Here is a 20,194-nt window from a genome sequence, read left to right as displayed (position 1 = left end):
TTAGAGAAAATTTTAGAATGAGGTCAAAGATAAAAACAAAATAAAAAAAATCAAGTGAACAGAGAAGGAGCAGAGGGGGAGCGGGGTGGCATGCCCTGGGTGCGCCACCGTGCTACCTTGTTCCACCAGCCCTGCGGTGGTGCCGGCGGCTGCAGCCACAGCTGCCGCGGCCGCAGTCACAGAGGCTGGAGCCGTGGTCTGCCTGCTGCCGACTGTTAAAAATCCAAAAACCCAGTAACACGTGAAGAAAAAGAGTTAGACATTAAAGGAGAAGGGAGAAAGGGATCAAAGAGGTGATGGAGGAGGGAAAGGATGGGTACGATATTCAAGAGTGTGAGTCGGTGAGCAGGAGGTCGAGGGGAGGGGTTGGAGGACAGGAAGGGCTCACTGGTGGGGATCCATTTACAGCTCCGGTGAGAATTTTACATCAAGTCATCACTGGCAGGAATGTCATTCATTTCAGTCTTTTAAAAATGTATCTCAATCATTCTTTTCCCAGGATGGAGTTTCAAAAACAAGAGTGACCTAGTTTGAATTTACACATACATATACAGGCCTGCCACGATAACAAATGTTGCTGGACGATAAATTGTCCCAGAAGTTATTGCGATAAACAATAATATCGTTGTTTTGAGAATATTTTCTAGTACAAAGGTAATAGCACAATAATACAAGAACGTAACAAGTTCAATAAACATTACATTCTACATTTAACACTGGAACTTTAAGACATATTAAATATCCAAAATATAAACAAAACAACAGAAATAACAAATAAAATTAGTTCAGCTCTCATTTATAAAAATATAGAATTTAAAAGTGTCACTTTCTTATTGGTTTGGTTCAAAACATTAAAACCAATTTAAATACAAAAAATGTGGTTCCTCTTCAAAATAATATGGAAAATTGAGGCTCAAGTAAAATACAGGAGCTTGTTTTCAGTTAAAAATCCCTTAATTTTGATGAAAAAGTACTTTCTCTATTGGCAGATTATTTCACTTGGGAACAATATTTTGTTATAAGTAAGTTATTTGCCAATGGGACTAGTACTATTAGTACTTTAATCAATATTGAGAAATTATTGACTTAAGAAAAAGCTCCTGAATCTTGCTGAAAACTTACTTGTTAGTTCATTTTGTTTTATTTCAAGTATATTAAGATATTTACAGTAGACCTAAAATACTTGGTAAAATGTTGTATTTTTGCAGTGCAGCTGCAATCAATTGTGATTGCAACAAAAAAATGTTTTATCTCAAATTAATACATTTCAATGATCGGATGTGAAACTGTATAATTTTTACATTACATGGATTAGATCCACAATCAGACACTTGAATTATTTGTTTATGTGTTACTCTTGTGTGTAATACAATCACTCCATCCTGGAAATGAAAAGACTCAAATAAATTATTAAAAGCCTAAAACGCAGCTGCATTCATGCTCATAATGAGCGAATGTTAACTTCTGACTGAAGTTGTGTGACCAGAGACAATATTTGGAGGTTTAGGAAAGATGTCAGGTAGAAAGACACAAATCTTTTGTCTGTTTGAAGCTTAACATTCTACTTTCTCAGTAAAAGCCTTAATGTTAGTATGATGATAATGGTAATGATGCCATTTTTAGCCAGTGTTAATATTTATGTGGCTGTGTTAGTGCTTGCTGACCTTAGAAACTGCCAGTATTATTTGACGCATGAATGTGGGCTGTATTTCATTTCACAGGTTCAAAAGAGGACAATTGAAAATTTATTTATTTTTTTTTACTTTTTATGGTAAAACGTATTACATCAACATAAGAAAAATAAATAGCACCGCCTCTGTTTGTCCAGCTGCACTTTTTGTGTAATGGATGACTCATCAAAAATGCTGGAAATACAGCCAAAAAAATGCAAAAAGTATTCATTGGTTTGATTTACTGGGCAGCAACTCCCTTCTACTGATGCTTTTTTATAAAAATAAAACTTTTAGAGTTCTTTTTCATCCTCTGACTCATCCACCTGATGGCCTCACACTTATAATGGAGTACCAGTACCTACGAAGATGAAAAAGAGTGAGAAAAGGCGCTTGAGAGAGGTGAAACAGCCGCGCTATACACCTGGGTCAGCGTGAGCGTATGTGGCTGTGGGAGTCGGCTGAGTGCTCGCAAAGTGGATCCTCAGACAGTTTCCAACTGTGCAGCTTACAGAGTCAGAAAGCCCACTGTGAGTCATGTTTACTAAAGCAGCGTGTCAGCATAGGCACATAAACACACACAGAACACACACACACATTTCACACGACACAAACCTTTAATGATTCATCTAAATTAAGGTCAAATATCATCAGGAAAGTTCCAGGGCAATTCGCTGCAGGCATGATCTTATTTTGAAAAGTTACTTCTTCTCCCAGTTTGGGATTCAGTATTACGTTGTAATTCTACAACTTTTTATTTCACTGACCACAAAAAGTAGAAAACGCCCCACTAACAGGAACTGCTGAGTCACTTTTCATGTTTTTCATCAATAATTAAAGTTAAAAACTGATAAATTCCACAGGAAAACCAGGTTTTATAAACAGTGAGAGGCAAATATTGACTCTGTCTCACTTTATTACTCTGCAGGTTCAAAATCCTGCTTAGGATTTTTACAGGGATATACAGACATACAAAGACAAGAACAAAGACATTATGCATCTTCAGCTTTCGGATCAATTTCAGTGTTCTCTTTATTTTATTATAAAAGTATAAAATTAAATCCAAAATACTTTGTCATTGTGCTTTGGACCATAATTCCCAGCTAGCAATAGACATAAATTGGCCATCTCTGTACTGATTTAAGAATCTTTAATTGCTGATCAGTAAGCTGAGCACAACACTCTTCGGTGTAGAAGTTATCACTTTAGGAAGAAGACTCAAAGATATTTATTTTTAAGAAATACTGGATCATTTTCATATTTGCAGATCTGTTTCAGACTAATTTGAGTTTGTCAGGGGACGTAAATTTGTGCCCCTGTTGGCGACGTCTTGTCAAATCGGAGCAAACTTCTGTCAGGAAGGTTCAAGTAGTTTTGCTTTATCATTTTGAGCTTTTAACCTCTGTCCTGGATCTGTGAAACATTGTTGTTTTAAAAACAGCTGAGTGAACAATAATAGTTAAAGAAAACACTGAAGCTGAGCTGCGATGAAATGATAATGTGATTTTGCCTTTTGATAACATGCTCTAAAAACTTCAAATTAACATTCTTAGGTTAAAGGAGAGAAGTGATTTGCTGTTACCTGTGTTCAAAAGGTGCATGCCATCATTTTAGCTTTCTTCCAAGATGATGGCACGCTCCAATCACAACGTAACATAACAGACTTGCAACTCAACAAACTGTTTAGTTACACTGAAAGCTGGTAACTGACTTTTGTTACTTTAGAGGTACAGTTAAAGAAACTAAAAGGTCATAATGGTCTTACCTGAGAAATTTCGGGAAACCAGCATGGTTGTAAGAATCGCCCCCTAACAGGAGCCAAGAAAGCACAGAAAACATTTAATCAGAATCATCTTTATATGAAACAGCATCCACTGTGAAGCTCATTAATCAGCCATTGTCCAGATATTTTTACTTCTTGATTAAAATTGAAAATAAAAAATAAAAAATTAAAAAACTCTGGAATCAGGTTAAGACATTAAAAATCAAAGTGTTGTTGTTTTCTGGAAAATTGTGAAATCTACTCAACTTGCAATCAAGCACAGTTTGAGTTTGATGTGACTGATTAACAATAAAATTGTAATTTCAAATTGAAGATTCAACCAAACTGGAGAAATTGAAGGGAAAAAATAAAAAAGGTTCTTAGCTGGAGCTACCAATACTTTGTAAATTCCTGATTTAACATTAGAACATCAGTGAGAGGCCAAAATGGTGATGCACAACTACATTTAAAGTAAAAATAGTTCAATAGTTTTATTGCGTTTCCAGCTAAAAGTTTTTTGGGTTTTGTAAAACTTGTATCAGTAAAAGAGTAGAGCTCCTCAAATGTTAATGGCATATTTTTAAATGTAACCAGATGCAGTCCCACTCAACACAAAATTTTCTTCAACTTTCCCGATTTCAAACTTCAATTGTCAGATTTACAGTCGTTTGTGACGAACAAACAGAAAGAACCGATTATTCCTCTAGAATTCAGGACGCTGGTGGCCCCACTTGATGTTCTAATATTAAAATAATTTAATTTTGCTTTTTGTTGACTCCAATCATCTCATTGCCTGTTTATATTTTGAGCGTGAAAAGCCAGAGAGAATTGGTGGCAGCTGATGGCATGCTGGTTGAATGGTGCAACATTTGCCTGCAGCCACCTGCGCTTCTGTTTCCAGCTTCCTATGAGCTGGTATTTGAGCCGTGCCAAGAGAGGCCGAAAGCAGCAGGGTAACAGTGTCATGCTCCAACGGCTAAGCTGTTATATCCACACAAAATGTCAGCAATAAATCAGCATGAAAGGAAAAGTTTTGAATACAACGCAACTTTGCTCTTTTTACCTCATTTTAACTATAAGGTCTATCTCAAGGTGACCTATTATGCTTATTTGCACAGCAAGTTAGGTCTATGAGTTATACAAAACACGCTCATTATATTTTTTGTACAAAATTATTTTTAGATAGTGATATCTAGGAATGATAATAATCCCTTGTCACTTCAAATCTAAATAAGCTGCTGCTGGCCATAGCCCCCAACTCTAAGTTTACACTCACAAGTGAAAATGGCTGCAAACAGATGAGCAAACACACATCTATATATCTTTGAAAAGTAGAAGTGGAGAATCCTGTGCAACCAAAATGAATGCAACAAGTGGTTACTGTGTGATAAGTCAACAACAAAACTCTTGTCTTTTCCAGCAGCCATTGTAAAACCAGTTGACCAAACATGCTGGAGCTCTACTTGGGTTGCTAGGCGATGGGCTGGCCAAGTCTGGGGTTGCTAGGTAACGGTGCAGCATGACGTTACATTCGGGAGGTTTTTGAAATGGATTTTTTTTCAGATGCCAAAAAACATGAACTTATTACTAAAAATATATTTGTGTTGTTTTATAGAAGCAGCAGAAACCCAAAAATAATTATAAAAAGTGCCAAACATGAACTTTGCATAACAGGTCCCTTTAAATATATCATGTGTTCATTATATATCATCTAACGGAAATAATTATTCACTTGACCGCATATTCAGAGCAATGTGTGCTGTTCTCATAAATACTGAAATAAAAAATAAGACTTAAAAAATATAGACAAGAAGAATCGGAAAATTTATTTCATTTTAGCTCACATGAGTTTTTTAGAGGAGAGGAGTGAGATGTTGGAGACTGAAAGCATGCAAACAAACCTTGAGTTTCCTCCTGGCATTGAATTTCTTCAGGCACTCCACAGTCTCCTGTCTGTGCATCATAGATGCCACTGTGGATCGTTGCTGCGAAGACAAAGAAAAGCAGAGAACATAAGAAACAAAAAACATGGAAACATTCGGTCTTGCCATCTGTAAGCTTGAATTTAGTTAAATAGCAAAGAAGGGACCACTTACGCAGACCCATGGGTGCTTAAGCGCCTCCTGAGCAGTGATCCTCTTGGCTGGGTTGATTGTAAGCATCTGGTTGATCAGGTTTTTTGCCTCTGGGGTGACTGTGTCCCACTCTGGGGATGGAAACTAGAAAACACAACGAAATATCCCTAAATTAGTTGGCAATCCAACAATAAAAATGTTGGTTGTTGCTCATGTTTGAATAGAGTCAAACTTCTCTGCAGTTTTTAAAGGTACAGCTTAGGACATTAGTGAAGTACAGGCATATGCAATATAGCAGCAGAACAGATGTCCAAAACGCATATAAACATCACATGAAACTCAACTTAGCAGCTCATAATGACGAGTTTTAGTGCTTTTTTACTGGTGTTATCTTAGCACCATTTCTTATTGTGAGACGAAGAACTGATTGCACTGGGGTTGTGTAAACCAAACTGCAAAACAATGTTTCACTTTTGACTTAGGACCTAAAAAAAGCAGACATTTAGACATACCTAGCTTCAACAATATTAAAAGTCAGATTAGTTTTGCAATAACACACGTGTACCGTCTCCAGGCCTTCGGCTGTTTGTTTTAATACCACCTGTCATGTAGCGAATGCAGCTCAGTGCACTGCTAGATTTACATTGACAGCTGATATTTTTAGCCCAATTTATAAATGTTATTTTAAACACAGTTTATAAACACAGGTTTTTATGACTTATTTATAAATCCAGCTCTTGGGTATAAACAAAGACTGCAGATTACTTGATATTTTTACTTGTTAAATATTCCCAGCTGGTATTTATAAATCCAGATTAAAACCGTTCCAGGTCACAAATCAATTAATAAAGTAAGTATTTACAATTTCAGATTAAAACTTTGGGCATTGCAGTTCAGGATTAACAATCAGTCAGAAATGATGTTACAAATGTAGTGTTAAAATAGAAATCATGTTTAAAACAATCTCTATAAATTAGGTATATCATGTTTTTTAATACAGATGTTTGCTTCTGTTGCAATGTGAATAAAAACACTCACTGCACAGTGATCTTCTACATAATTAGCTTACAACAGAGAAAGTTTTAAAGATTTGACTAAAAAAGGCATTTTAAGTTATGTGATGATGTAATGGCCAGTTGGGAATTGGCTCTAGTATGAGTCCCAGTTTAGCACTGGTGGAAAAACCCTAATAATAATAATAATAATAATAATAATGTTCTCTGGAACATCATCTCAACCCTTTTATATAGAATTGTCAGCTGTATTTTGGTCTTCTAATGTATCTGATCTAAAGTATAATATATTGCATTTAGTGTTAACAATTTATTCACACTTAATACTAAGATTACTATACATAAACATACGTCCATACTGATAAGTCTTATTACGCCATAAGTCTTTAAATCTAAAGAACAAATATTTTGTAAATATTTGCTAAAACAAGCAGCATAATTTCAGATTTGCAAAACACCCTATATTAATTTTAAATACATAAATTTCATATTTTTGGTCTCTATAAGATAAATATAGTGCATAACATCCCTAAAATAGCCTTCCATGATTAAATGTTCAAAAGAAGATATCATTCTCTGTCTGCAGGAGTGAAGCTCTCTAAAGAGCCAGACTGTATTTGATTGAATGCTTCAATTAATTCATGCACGCTGCTCAGTGTTCCCGCCCCTGTGCTTTGTAATGACTGCACTAATCAACCCAACATGGCTGCTCAGGACTCATTTTGAGAAGCTTCTTCGATTTTCATAGTGCAATAAAAAAAAGAAAAGAAAATACTGGAAAAGAAAAAAAAATCAAAAGTGCAAAAGGTTGGGAAAAGTTCAAACTTAAGGTCATTAATAACATGCAGAGAAAATGTCTTCCCAGAACAGATAATCAATGCACATGTTGATAAATTTTGAGAACTACTTTTACCAACTTTATTAATGTTTTAGATGATTTTTACATATAAGCCACAGTGGCTCCCTTTGGTCGGATTGTTTATTAAAACTGAAAGGCCAGTCCAAGCAGAGCCTCCAGCAATTTGTTCAGAAACCTCAACCCATCAGGTCCTGTTGTGTTTAAACATAAACACTAAGGCCTGTGTCCCATGAGGACAGAATCACTGCCAGAGAGTCAGTCAGTTTCTCTGTGTTTATTTGGCATGAAGTTCACTGCGATCCATGGCGAAACCTGCGCTCTTGGACCCCCTGAAATATGAATGAGGCGACTCGGTTACGTAAGAGCAGCCAAAAGGGAACGGGGGCAGCGGGAGCAGCAGGGAGGGCATCGCGATGGAAGGAGGAGAAGGGAAAAAGAGCGCAGACTCACATCATAAGCCCCAGCCTTGATCTGCTGGTACAGCTTGTGCTGGTCCTCGTCCCAGAAAGGAGGGTAACCCACCAGCAGGATGTAGAGAATCACCCCTGAGTCACAAACACACACAAGAAAACATACACACCGACGAAACAAAAAAAACACACAACATCAACTCAACCTTCTGCTGTTTTGTGTGTGATCACTTAGGAAATACCATATGGATGTTGTGTTTAAACGAGTGTGTTTCTCTACAACTCACCGCAGGCCCAGATGTCCACAGGTTTGCCATATGCCTCCTTCCTCAATACCTCAGGGGACAGGTATCCTGGTGTTCCTGCAAACCCTGCAGCAAAAAAAACATCCACTATTGATTAGCAAGGCAACAGATTGTACAGTGTGCAGAGAAACCAACAAAATAATCAGTATTTTAGCCTTGAGCTGCTGGAAATTCTCAGTCAGACACTGTGACCTATTTGTCTAACAAATACCAACACCTTCAGTCAGTTTCACTGCAAAAACACAAAATCCTACTAAGAATTTTTGGTCTAGTTTCAGCACACTTGAAACAGGACAAAAGTAGCTTACAAGTAAATTTTCAACGAGAAATATTAGCTTGTTTTAAGTAATTTATTTATTACTATTGATGAAAAAGTACTAGTTTGACTGGCAGATTATTTTACTTATGACAATATATTTTTCTCATTGCACCCTACAACAAATAAAAAATGGTTGGCTACACAAAAACTAAAACAGTAACTTCCTTCTCTACAAAAGTTAATATTATAATCACAACTTTATACAGAACACAAATTTAGGAAGACATAAAAAATGCAACAAAATTTTTGTTATCCAAGCTGTACTCTTTAATGTGTTTAGCTGATAAAATGAGAAAGTTGCCTCCATATAGGGAACAAAACACAATGACAGAGTAGTTTAGTATGTCAATTAAATAAAATGCACCCCAGATTTAGTGCTGTTGTTTCTGGGATACCTACCAAACCAGGCCTGCTGATCCCCCTGGACCTCGATGGCCAGGCCAAAGTCGGCAAGCTTCACTGCAGCGTTCTTACACTTGCTTGCGAGGAGCAGGTTCTCTGGCTGAAGAGAAGAAGAAAACGGCAACAAGTTATCAAAGAACTTATAGGACAAGAAAACCACAATCCTCATGGAGTAAAAGCTAGAAGCAGACATGCAAAAAAGTTTGCAAAGGGGTTCATAAAGGCTGCTTTCAGTCAAGACAAACATTTTCAAGGCACACGTTTTGTGTTTTTATTCATGCATTGACAGATAACAGATTTACAGCAAAAGTTGGTCCACATTACAGCAGTCAAACCTGGTAAGTCTGCAGCATTCTTATTTCCTGGCCTCATGCACTGAGGCTCTATAGGCTGCATCTCTGTGGCCTACATAATGCAGCTAGCCTCATTATTCTCTGTCAGAGGAGAGCTCTAATAATGAGCATCTATCCCCACTGGTCTCTGCTCTTTCTCACTTTCTTCTCCTTAGTCTCACTTCATCATTGCCTCTGTAAAGGTAACAGGCAGCTCTGACTACTGCATAAAGCCCTCCCGGGGGAAATATTAACACAAAATATGATCTGGGGCTATCATTTTTTACAATAATCTTGATGCTGGATAATCACCAGGATTGCTAACATGATTACTTACATATTATGTCAGATTGATTATCAAAGTTACCCTTTAATTTGCACAGGTAGACTCAATTATTTCAGTCGATACCTGGGGAGTTAGACGCCCACCCAAACACTTAACTTCAAAGTTAACACGGGGGGGGGGGGGGGGAAAGACTTCTTTTTGTCAGTGAAGATTCAACTTGTAAAGTTTTTTTAACATCCTTTTTGTTCTTCCAATTAGCTAAAGCAGCTGTTTCCTAATATAGATCAGTGAAGAGTAACATGTGTCCAAACCTTTTGAAATCAAAAATTAGGACATTATATTTAGGCTGGATTTCTGTCACCACTTCCCCTGCAATGCAGCAGCATCTGCCGGCATCCTTTCATTGTTTTCTGTCCTCAAATTAGACGATTCGCCTGTCCTCAAAACAGTCGTAGTTACAGACGTGTTTCTGCTAGTGTCTTAAGCCAAGAAGGCAAAAGAAGTGGTAATGCTTCCATTTTGAGCCTATATCATGTCACTCCTTGCACTTGGTTAGGTTTTCTTTTGTAAATCAGGGAGTTTAGAAGGTGCCAGCGCAGTACAATCTGTGACAACGAATGTGGGTGAAATTCATGAAGAAGAAGCGGCTTCCATCAAAAAGGTGAGCTCACATTCAAACATCAAGTAACAAACATCTGCGCTGCTTGACACAAGAGCACCGCCTTTTCTCCTGCTACTTTTTGGCAGACTAAGCGCAGAGAAGTTTAGCAGCTGGTTTTGGTTGAGGAGGGCAGAGAGGGACGGTTACCGACAGATGATGGGAAAGCTGCGTTGGAGAGCAGGTCATGAGTGGGTGTTTGATTTGGAAAACTTCCCAGTTTCAGATTTTCGCACTTCCTTTTCTATTTATTTACCAGTTAAGGATCTGGTACTGAGGTGGGAGAGTGGCAGGTATGTATGCATACGTTGGGAAGCTGCCTATTCTTAAGGAATTTTCAGACCAGGAACCTGAAGTTCAGCTAAATCAGTCAACTTTGATTTAGTAGAACATAAAACATGTTTTAACCAGCAGCTGCATTTTAAAACTCCATGAGTTTTAACGGCAAATTACAGTCAAAGTATTTATACTCCTTGAACTTTTTAACACTCTAATGTTAAACCCACAAATGTATTTAATTATATTTTATGTGATAGACCAACGACGCATAGTTTTAAAAATGCTGACAAATAAAAACCGGAACAGTATGGCTGACATTTGTATTAAGCAACATTGTCCCAATACTTTGCAAAACCAACTTTTTAGCAATTTGAGCTGCAAGCATTTTAAGAGTTATATCCAAACCAACTCTGCAAATTTTTTCACTTTTAACTACTTATGTCTGGACTTTGACTGGGCCACAGTATACACATATGGTACAGCTAGAGCTCAAGGTTAAACTTTCTAAGAGTTTTTTTTTTTTTCAGAATGATTCTGTATTTGTATTCAGCCTCATTGACCTCATCTGACCAAAACATTTCTTCCACACGCTGTGGTTAGATCCACAGATAACCCCACGCCTCTTTCTTCTTACTACTTTCCTAGGGAGCACTACATCGCAACGTTTGCAGTTTTGATGCTGGATTGATGTTTTTTGAAATGTTTTGAACATGACATGTTGTTTGATGACCGGACTTTGCTCTAAACCTCTCCACAGCTTTCTCTCTGATTGGTCTGCAGTTTGTCTTGGGTTTCTTGATGTTGTTTGTTCACTAGTCTTCCCTAAAAAAAACCTTCACAGACAGCTGTGTTTATACGGACTTTGCACTTGATTTTACGTAGTGGTATCAGATCAAAGGGGGCTAAATATAAATGTGTTAAAAACCTTAAAAACCCTGTGTCACTTTTATTCCAGGTTGTGTTTGGTTCCATCACATAATATACTAAAGAAATACACTTAGGGAGTTATCACACCTAATAGTCCAGTAGACTCGGTGTGAGTCAGGTCAAAAAGTCCAAAACTTGTTAGATTTTCACATGGTGCGGTTTGCTTTCACACTGCGCTGTCAAACAACCCAACTTGTTCCCCTCCTTGCCTGTGGTGGCGCTACACCAAGAACCACAGAAGGAAACAACATGAAAACTTCTGAAGAACACAGGAGCGTAACTTCCTTCTTCACAAAATATAAACAAAAATGGAAAGAAGTCAGATTTTAGCAGTTGAAGGATGTCTCTTTTGTAAAAGACAGAGAGTCATTTTTGCCGCTAGCTAGACTTTCTCGTTTGTTTTGGTTGTATTACCCAGAATGCCCTGTGCTAGAGTTCACTTCCTGCTTATCGAATAGTCTCCGGTTCACTTAGATTTCATATATGTATTCAAACTGTGCCAGAGTTCACTTCCACTGAACCAAACCTTGGTTTGTAGGCTTGTTTTGAGTTCAGTTCTGCAATCACACATCCACAAATGAACAAGACTTTCTAGGTAAATGAACTAGTTTGAAGAAAGCGGACTAAACAGGGATGGTGTGAATGCACACTAAAAGTGTGTAGTTCAAGGGGGTTGAAAAACTTCGCACTGCACATTGCATCATCTTCTTTACAGTGTGTGCATTGAGATCGTTTTTGTTGGCACAAAGTCACAACTTGACTCTGTTGTCATGTCTATTGCTAATTTGAGGGATCATGTCAGTCGGGCTGTCCTCAGTCATCACACTATGACCTATTGCGAGAAACACTCTCCGGTGCGTGGCTGTGAAACAGGATAGGTGCGTAAGCTAAATAAAGCCTTTGCCGACAACAGTTCCGATAAACACAGCAGCCTTTGCTGGAATGCCAGGATTGGCATTTGCATAGAGGTCTACTTGACAAAGTGCATCATGCAAAACAAGATGCAACATACAGACAGAAAGAACAGACAGAAATACCAGCAGGTACAACGCAAGCAGCAAAATGCAAGACTGGAAAACAGGTTGATTTCTATTTGTTTATAGACACAGATCATATTTGACATGTTGCTTTGGAGAAGTGGAAAAGCATCTCAGCAAAAAAAGAAAAAAATCCCCTGAGAGCACTGAGGGCTGTGTGGACAATCTGACAAATTATTCCTGACAAAATCCCCTCTAAATTTACAACCGGTTCTTCCTGCAACCGGTAAACATAAACTCATCGCGAGTTCATAATTACTATTTTACAAGAAAACGGTTTTCATGGGTGTAGCATCAATCCAAACCACAGAATACCTGATAAAGGAATAGATATTACTTCTCGCTGTCAAGCACAAGAACCTGAGATGAGGTACTCTCTCAGCTGATATTATGTGGAGCAGCTGTGACAGAAATCCTGCTACAAAAAGGTTACATAGCAGAAGGATTGGTCAGCCTACATGACCTGCATTGCATGCTCGCGATTGTTGCATGATTGAACTCTCTACACACTAAATGATATGTTTATACAAGAAGGTAGCTACAGGTTTATTATAGCTGAAGAAACCTGTAGAAAAGTCAGGGAACATTTTGCCCTGAATCTACATGACTTTCAAATTTAAAAAACAGGTATTATGTTCAGTCTGAACTGTAATATGAGCAGCCCTCTATAACTCTTCAGACTTTGCAAGAAACAACTACAACGTCTTACAAACAGAACAGAAATCCACAAACTACAGAAACAGCTCAACCACGAACCCCAAAGACACACATATATAATTAATATATAGCTTTATGTGGGCAGCAAAGCAATTCCCATCACTCACCTTTAGGTCCCGGTGCACCACGCCCATTTGATGGCAGTGAAGCACCGCCTCCAGGATCTGCTGGATGCAATGACTGCATGCAAACACCAAGGGAAGGGGGGGCGCATGTTAGTCTTAGCAGCACTGCAAACCCGTGCACAGGCCGTGGGGTGCAGAAAAGAAAGGGTAGGTGGGTGGTGGGGGAGATTTTAGGAGAAGAACAAGAGTTGAAAAAACTCTTCTGATGCCAGAGTGTCACATTTGTACCATTCGCTGGCTTTGGTGGACCCAAAACAAGCAAGATGATCAGAAAATGAAGCTAATCTGTTGCTTCTGAGTTAGCCTTAAAGCCATAGCATAAAACCAATATATAAAGGATTCATTTTAGAGTGGACTTTTTTGGGTTAATTGTTGTGGTAGAATGGTACTGCTGTGGATTCTGCAACAGTAGACTTCTTTATGTCAATCTAATTTGCAAGAACCAGCTGATGGTGGCAATTACTTTCAGTTTGATATATTTTTCAACAACCCTCATCCAAAAAATATTAGAAATTTCATCTGACTCTAGATGCCCTTCCACCATCCGTGTTTTACCCAGCAGGCCTCGGTGGAAATGGGACATGAGAATATGGCTGGCCACAGGGGGGCCAAGGAAAACATTGATGAAGAAGGTAAAAGAGTCATTACGCAATTAATAACATTTGAAAATTGTGTCTGTTTGAGAACAGGCTGGTAAGACTGAAATAAATGTGTTGTTGGCAAGTCATCAGAGACCAAAAACGGTGAGAAAGAAACTAGGAGGCAGCGGAAGTGTGAGACTAGATAATTTATCTGCCGCAATGGAAGAGGTGGCTATGATTAACGGGAAGACGACTGACAGGAGACAACAACGTATAAAAGTATGAATGTTATCAGATGATGGATGAGTAGAGCTGCAGTGACACATACTTATATAAAGTGCAAGCATTTATATCTGGACTGGTGTGTGTCTGTGTTTGATAAAAGCTTCGTCGTGCATGAGTGTCTCCTGTGCACTGAACTTTTTTTTAAGTATTTAGTTTGTGGGTTAAAATATCTGATTTAAAGTCTATACATAGCAAAATCTCTACATGTACATGTTATGTCTATAAAAGGTTAAAGATTAGTTTTAGTTTGCTCCTACAGGATCTGACAAAATAGCAAAACATGGCAAGTTGCAAGCTGAAGGGAACCATCTAGTAAAACTACAAATAAAATATAAAAATTTTACATTTATAGGAAAAAAGCCTTTCAACATAGTAGTAAACCTTTGCTTTCACTGGGTAGAGAGGGCTATATGGGTATATAAAAGCACAACTACTTTCTCACTAAATTCTAGGATTTCACTATATCAGGAATTTATTAGAATTAGAAAAATTATAGTTGAAAATGATGATGATGAGCATTTGTGATAAATCACTTCTCTTCCTCTCATTTGTATCTCTGACCTTTAGAGTCAGGTGTTTCCAACAGGTTGTGTGTACATCATTGGCATGCAAACCATCAATTTATTGCACTTTGCATATTACCACATACAATTATTGGATTTCAAACGCTCCTTTGTGATATTACTATTGCCTATACTGATCACACTACGGCCAATATTACTGATCTATCTGGCAGCTTTACTTTGACTCATTTTGTGGTACCTAGTTTTGCAAACAAGCTTTTGTTTTAACTTTTTAAATAAATGATCAAATGGTGCAATCTGTGGCTTGCGGTTTCGTACTACTGAGGTTAGATTAGAAATAGTTTGAGATGTTTTTAATTTAAAGGAAGAAGAGGTAGAGTATGCACATTCTTTTCTTCATGAATGTCTGCAATAAAATTTGATTCCAGAACAATAAATTATCTTACTAAACTACCAACTTTGTTGTGTTTTGGTATATTGGAGGCTATAAAATAATTATGTACTTAACTGAAAACTTTTGTTTCCTTATATAAAGATCTATCATGGGCAGAAAGTAAAAGTTTTTTTAAAAATCTACTTAATTTCAAAATACTGTTGATTGGAAAAGAAATGTGCAAAGAGTGAAGAATCCAATTATCTTTGAATTTAAAAACACAGCTACAAAATGAATAACAAATAAAAAAAACAAAAGTGATGGTGAGAGAGCGCTCTTAATTGGGATTTATTTCCATATTTAAAGGACCATCAATTCTTTTATCACATTTTCTGTCCATTTTTTCCCTTCCAGCTTAGCCACACATCAAACTAATAAAATGAGGAAAGTGACTGCTTTGAATCTATTTGAAATTTGTTAATACAACTTCTTCCAAGTTTTTAAAACTACACTAAATTTGCTTTGATTGCAATTACAGGGTATTCATTTGAAAGGGAAATGACTTAATGGCGGCAGAGACTGGTGAAGAACAACCAATACAGTAGAAAATCATGTCTGTGCACAAAACATGTAAATCAAACATCTATTTGTTTACAAAACACCTAAACGAGTTAGTATGGAGTCTAAAATCCTGTCATCAAGGTAAAATTCGTTTTTTAGCAATTACATGATCTGTGTAAAGTTTCTAAATCTAAAGTTAAAAATCGTCCTCTGATCTAAAAGAAATATTCAGCAAAATTACAAAGTAGACCCTTAATGCAACAAAACTTAAATGACATTGGAAGTCTATTTGGGGTGGGAGACACAATCTGAAACACAGAGAGACGGTGGAAGAAAAAGATGCATTGACCTGAATGTAAAGTTCAGGGCTATAAATTAAGAGCACTGTCTCATCTCTAAAGGTCTCCCAATGAATAAATACTGGGCAGGTCACATACACCGAGTGTGTCTGGGTACTGGGTGATCACAAGAAGAAACGTGGCTGCACACAGGCTCTGTCCTGCAAACTCAAAACTTGTTTGTATTTTGTATGTATTGTTTCCGTCGTGAAGACGCCATTGCAATAATAATCTGCTCTTGTTCTTCACTGAGGTTCAGCATAAAACCGATCAAACTGAAAAAAGTACAACAGGCATTTTGCTTTGGCTTTACATACTGACAAGTCTGAGTAATCCTTCTTAATGTCTTCATGTGCTTACAGTGAAAAATGGATGCATGTTTTCTACATCTTTGACAAGCAGGTGAGCAAAGCTGTTTTTTTTTCCTTTTTTCTTTTTTGCACTCACAGAATGCCACTAATGGACATGGTTGAAACTTAATCCTGATTATTACTGTAGCCATTTTTTGTCATCCTTTCTGCTAATGATCACACCCATTAGTGAGTGAACCGTTTTTCTTCTTCTCCTAAAAGAGCTTTGTGGATCCATTAATGACTCTAAGTCGACATGCACACGCACCAACATACACTAAGCAAACATTTATTTAAGAAATCCACTGACTACCCCATCTAGAGATGTCTGCATTATACAAAAAGAGCACCTATACTTTATTTAAGTATGGCACTTAAATAAATTAACATTTACTGCTGCCTAGACACGACTTTGCAATATGCAGAATGAGATAATAATTAGGGCTACACAGTAAATCAATACCAGTACATATCACAATAGAAACATAACCAACATCAATACGTAATACGTCTGACAGAATAATCAATAATTTCACTGAACTCCAATCCAGAACCGCACAGGTTCTCCCGCACTCTTTGGTTACCAAGCAACAAATGGTTGAGTAACGTGTGGTTACCTAGCAACAACTTCTTGAGCAACTTGCGCAGCTTAAGTTCAAGGTTTCGCCTCATAACTTCTTAAAAATAAACTATGGCATGGAGTGAAAACTGTGGATAAAACAGGCAAGGTCACACCCCCAGTTTGGTAATATTTCAGATATATAAATCAATCAAAAGTTATCAATATCGACCGACATAAAGCGCTTTTATAGTGATACGTTTTTCAGCCACATCATCCAGCCCAAGATATAATTAGAGCTGCACCAATCTGATATTAATATCTGTATTGGTTTTTATATATATAAAAAAAGTTATACATCAAGCATAAGCGTAGATCTATTTAGTTTAATTCTATGATTTATCATTTAATTGACATTATATTTAGGATTTCTAGTTGCATTTCTGAACCATTTGAAAGAAGATTTGTTGCAGTTTATTTTTACTGTTTGGCCAAGGTAGTCAAAGTATTATTTCTGTCAGTTTCAGTTTCTTATTATTTATGTTACATTGGCTGATATAAAAATTAAAGTTAGGTTTTACATGTTTCACCAAGCTTGTGAAACATGTGAAACTATTGGTGTGTTTAAATGTGATCTACAGGTGCAGAGTTATCAAATACATTTCAGAATTTAGTACATTTATGTTTGTCAATTCAGCTCTATTTTTCTGTATCGGATTGGTATCAACCGATACTAAACCCCAGATATCCGTGTCGTGTCAGAAGTGAAAAAAGTGGATGGGTGCATTTTATATACGATGTATTATAAAGGATGTGACCGTGTGTGAGCAAGCTCCTTCATTTTATAATGAGTGTACTTCCCGTCAGTGCAGGAGCTTTGGCTTTGTGGCCGATTGTGGGATGGCTGTGAGAGCAACTGGGAGGGCAGATGAAACTGGAAAAAGTGGGTGAGGTGGGCCAGATTCTTCCAATTAGAAAAATAAAACAAATATATAAATCAAATTCATTAACATTAAGCAAAAAGAAAACATCCATCACAACAAGACACGAGGCGGACGTCAGACTAGAGACGAAGAGGATCGACAAACAGGCGAAGAGGAGGAAGGAGGAAAAGAGGGGAGGAGGGAAAGGAAGCAAGCAAAGTTTGGGGAGGGGAGGGTTGAAGGGTGGGATGCAGATGCTCCTCTACACATACTAACCTTCAGGTCCCTGTGCACTATGTCATGTTGGTGAATGTGATGGACACTTTCTAGAATCTGATGGATACAGTGACTGTGAAGACAAAACAGAGAGAGGAGGGACAGCGGGGGGAGGAGGACAGATGAGCCACAGGGATGCACAGAGAGGTAAGGAAAAGGACGAGGATGCCAGATGAGCAGAGTGACAGTCGGGGCCAAAAAGCCCACATTACAGGGGAGAAAAAGGGCAGGTCAGATTAGAGCGGTGACAGTGGATGTCAGAGGAAATCATTCGACAGGCGGAGGAAAAGAAAAGGAAGTGAAGCAGACAGAGAGGAATGAGAATGGTAGGCAAGTAGGTGTAGGTGGAGGAGACAAAAATGTTTCGTTTTGCTTTCTTTTTTTTTAAACATGATGAGACAAGAGCAGCCACAGCAGAGCAACCCGCCAGACAGAAATCACAACAACGCTGCCACGGGAAAAGTACAGAACAGAGATGACAGCTTGTGAGAGAAAAGATAATCACCTTTTTGCATAGAACAGAAAGATACTAAATAAAAGAAACTGAACGGACAGTGAATCATAGAAGACAGGCGGTTATTTTTCTATCGCTGAAAGGAAACACAGCACTGTGTGCTTGTGCAATGCAAAGACAAACATGAAACTTCCTCACAACGATGAGCGTGTTCATTTTGAAATATTTTGTGTATGCAGCAGAATCATTGTGATGATAATGTACAGAATATGTGACTAATGGCGCAGGGAGACGGGCCGCCTGCAGGATCCACACCCACACCGACTGTGAGTGGGAGGACTGAGAGAGAGAATCAGAGAGATAGATGCATATGCATCGTTTGCGGAACCACACACAAAAACACACAAATATTACATGTGGCAACAATACGTGCCTAAGACTTTCCTCTCACTGAGAAAATTATTAATATCCAGGTATGAAATTGTAGAAACTTTCTCTTTAATTTGTGAATAAGCTGTATCTAAGGAGGTAAGAGTCTATTAGGTAATGAAATAGATGTTTGAAGTTAAATCTTGTGTTTTTAATAAAAATCATTGTCTAGTTTGTTTTTTTTTTAACTTCCAAGGCCTTAAAACACATTTAATGTAGCAATATAGAGCCTGAAGTGCATGTTTAGGTAAAAATCTGATGTTAGTTTTTTGGTCGTTTTGTCACGGGAGCTTTTACAGTCAACACAAAATCGACTGGTGCTGAATATGTACTGGCTGAATTTTGAAATGCAATCGTTTTAATTTTATTTTAGGAAATCAGAAAACCTGGGAATGCTAAAACACAAAATCTTTTAAGCTTTCTTTTTAAAATTTTCCTTACTTATCCAGATCTGGAAAAAATTCCAACTTTTTAAGGACTCAAGTAAACCATGGTAATTGTTAGTTTTTTTAAATTATGTCCAAGTTCAATGTAGTTAAAGAAACAGTGGGAAAATGAGGTTGAAGGATTTTAATCTGAAGTTCACAACAGAACAAAGAAATTTTTTTTTGCGTGCCAGGACATATTTGATGCATATGTCTGCTCTTTATTAAATACCTCAAAATATCTGGCTTCCATCTTCACCCAGCCTTATGGCTCCTCATAATTGGACTGGGTCACATTTAGGAAGTTGTAACTCAATATTCACACATGTGCTTTATAAAGCTAAATGTTGGGCTGCAAACCAAAATGAAAGAAATATTCAATCTCTTACCAATAAGACTTCAAGACGTAATTTTAGCTGGTTATAAATTTAACCAAACAAAGCCAGTACAAACTCCAAAATGCTTAATTTATTGCCATTGATTATTTAGTGTCTATCAATAGCTTCAAAATTCAGGAGATAAGATTAATGATTAATTTTTGGTGGCGTTTCACTTAAAATAGGAGAAAATAAAAAGATAACTTCAGCCTGTTCAGATTTCTGGTCTTTTTGTTTGGTGGGTTTTTTTCTTTGATTAAAACAAAAGGTGACTGGAAACCTTACTGAATAAAGCAATGCAAAGGTGTGAGGTGCAAGTTGACAGCATCCCACTGAGCTTGGCATTTAGAAATTGAAGAACGCCTTCATGTCTTTCTTCTGTTTACCTGTTGGTGCAGCCCTCTAATGCCTTGCTGTCGAATAACATTACGGTCTTCTATAGAACCTGCCTGTCGGTCGAGGCTGGTCGAAAGTGCATCCAGACCCACACTGGCTAAAAAAAGTAACATCAGTTCTCTGCAGGAAGGTAAACTGATAAATGTTTGACAAATAACATAAAGCCA

The 20,194-nt window shown here is 37.5% G+C and overlaps 1 protein-coding gene across 33 annotated transcripts in view; it reads right to left on the bottom strand.

Moving 5' to 3' along the window:
- Positions 1-20,194, bottom strand: part of camk2b1 (calcium/calmodulin-dependent protein kinase (CaM kinase) II beta 1) — an 82,981-nt gene that overhangs the window by 35,840 nt on the left and 26,947 nt on the right. For 16 of the 33 annotated variants that reach the window (XM_017306720.1, XM_017306722.1, XM_008417827.2 and 13 more), the window contains exons 6-12: positions 13,159-13,231; positions 8,813-8,915; positions 8,077-8,160; positions 7,830-7,924; positions 5,529-5,651; positions 5,334-5,417; positions 3,436-3,478 (exon numbers count right to left, since the gene is read on the bottom strand). In XM_017306720.1, the coding sequence (XP_017162209.1) occupies positions 3,436-3,478; positions 5,334-5,417; positions 5,529-5,651; positions 7,830-7,924; positions 8,077-8,160; positions 8,813-8,915; positions 13,159-13,231 (605 nt within the window). Of the gene's footprint in view, positions 1-116; positions 213-3,435; positions 3,479-5,333; positions 5,418-5,528; positions 5,652-7,829; positions 7,925-8,076; positions 8,161-8,812; positions 8,916-13,158; positions 13,232-17,946; positions 18,020-20,194 lie in introns of all 33 variants that reach the window. The other 17 variants (XM_008417811.2, XM_008417816.2, XM_008417821.2 and 14 more) reach the window with 3 other exon arrangements.

Source organism: Poecilia reticulata, linkage group LG9 (genome assembly GCF_000633615.1).
Source record: "Poecilia reticulata strain Guanapo linkage group LG9, Guppy_female_1.0+MT, whole genome shotgun sequence".
Taxonomy (NCBI): Eukaryota; Metazoa; Chordata; class Actinopteri; order Cyprinodontiformes; family Poeciliidae; genus Poecilia; species Poecilia reticulata.
The sequence above is the reverse complement of the archived record's forward strand: the minus strand, read 5'-3'. Positions and strand labels throughout refer to the sequence as shown.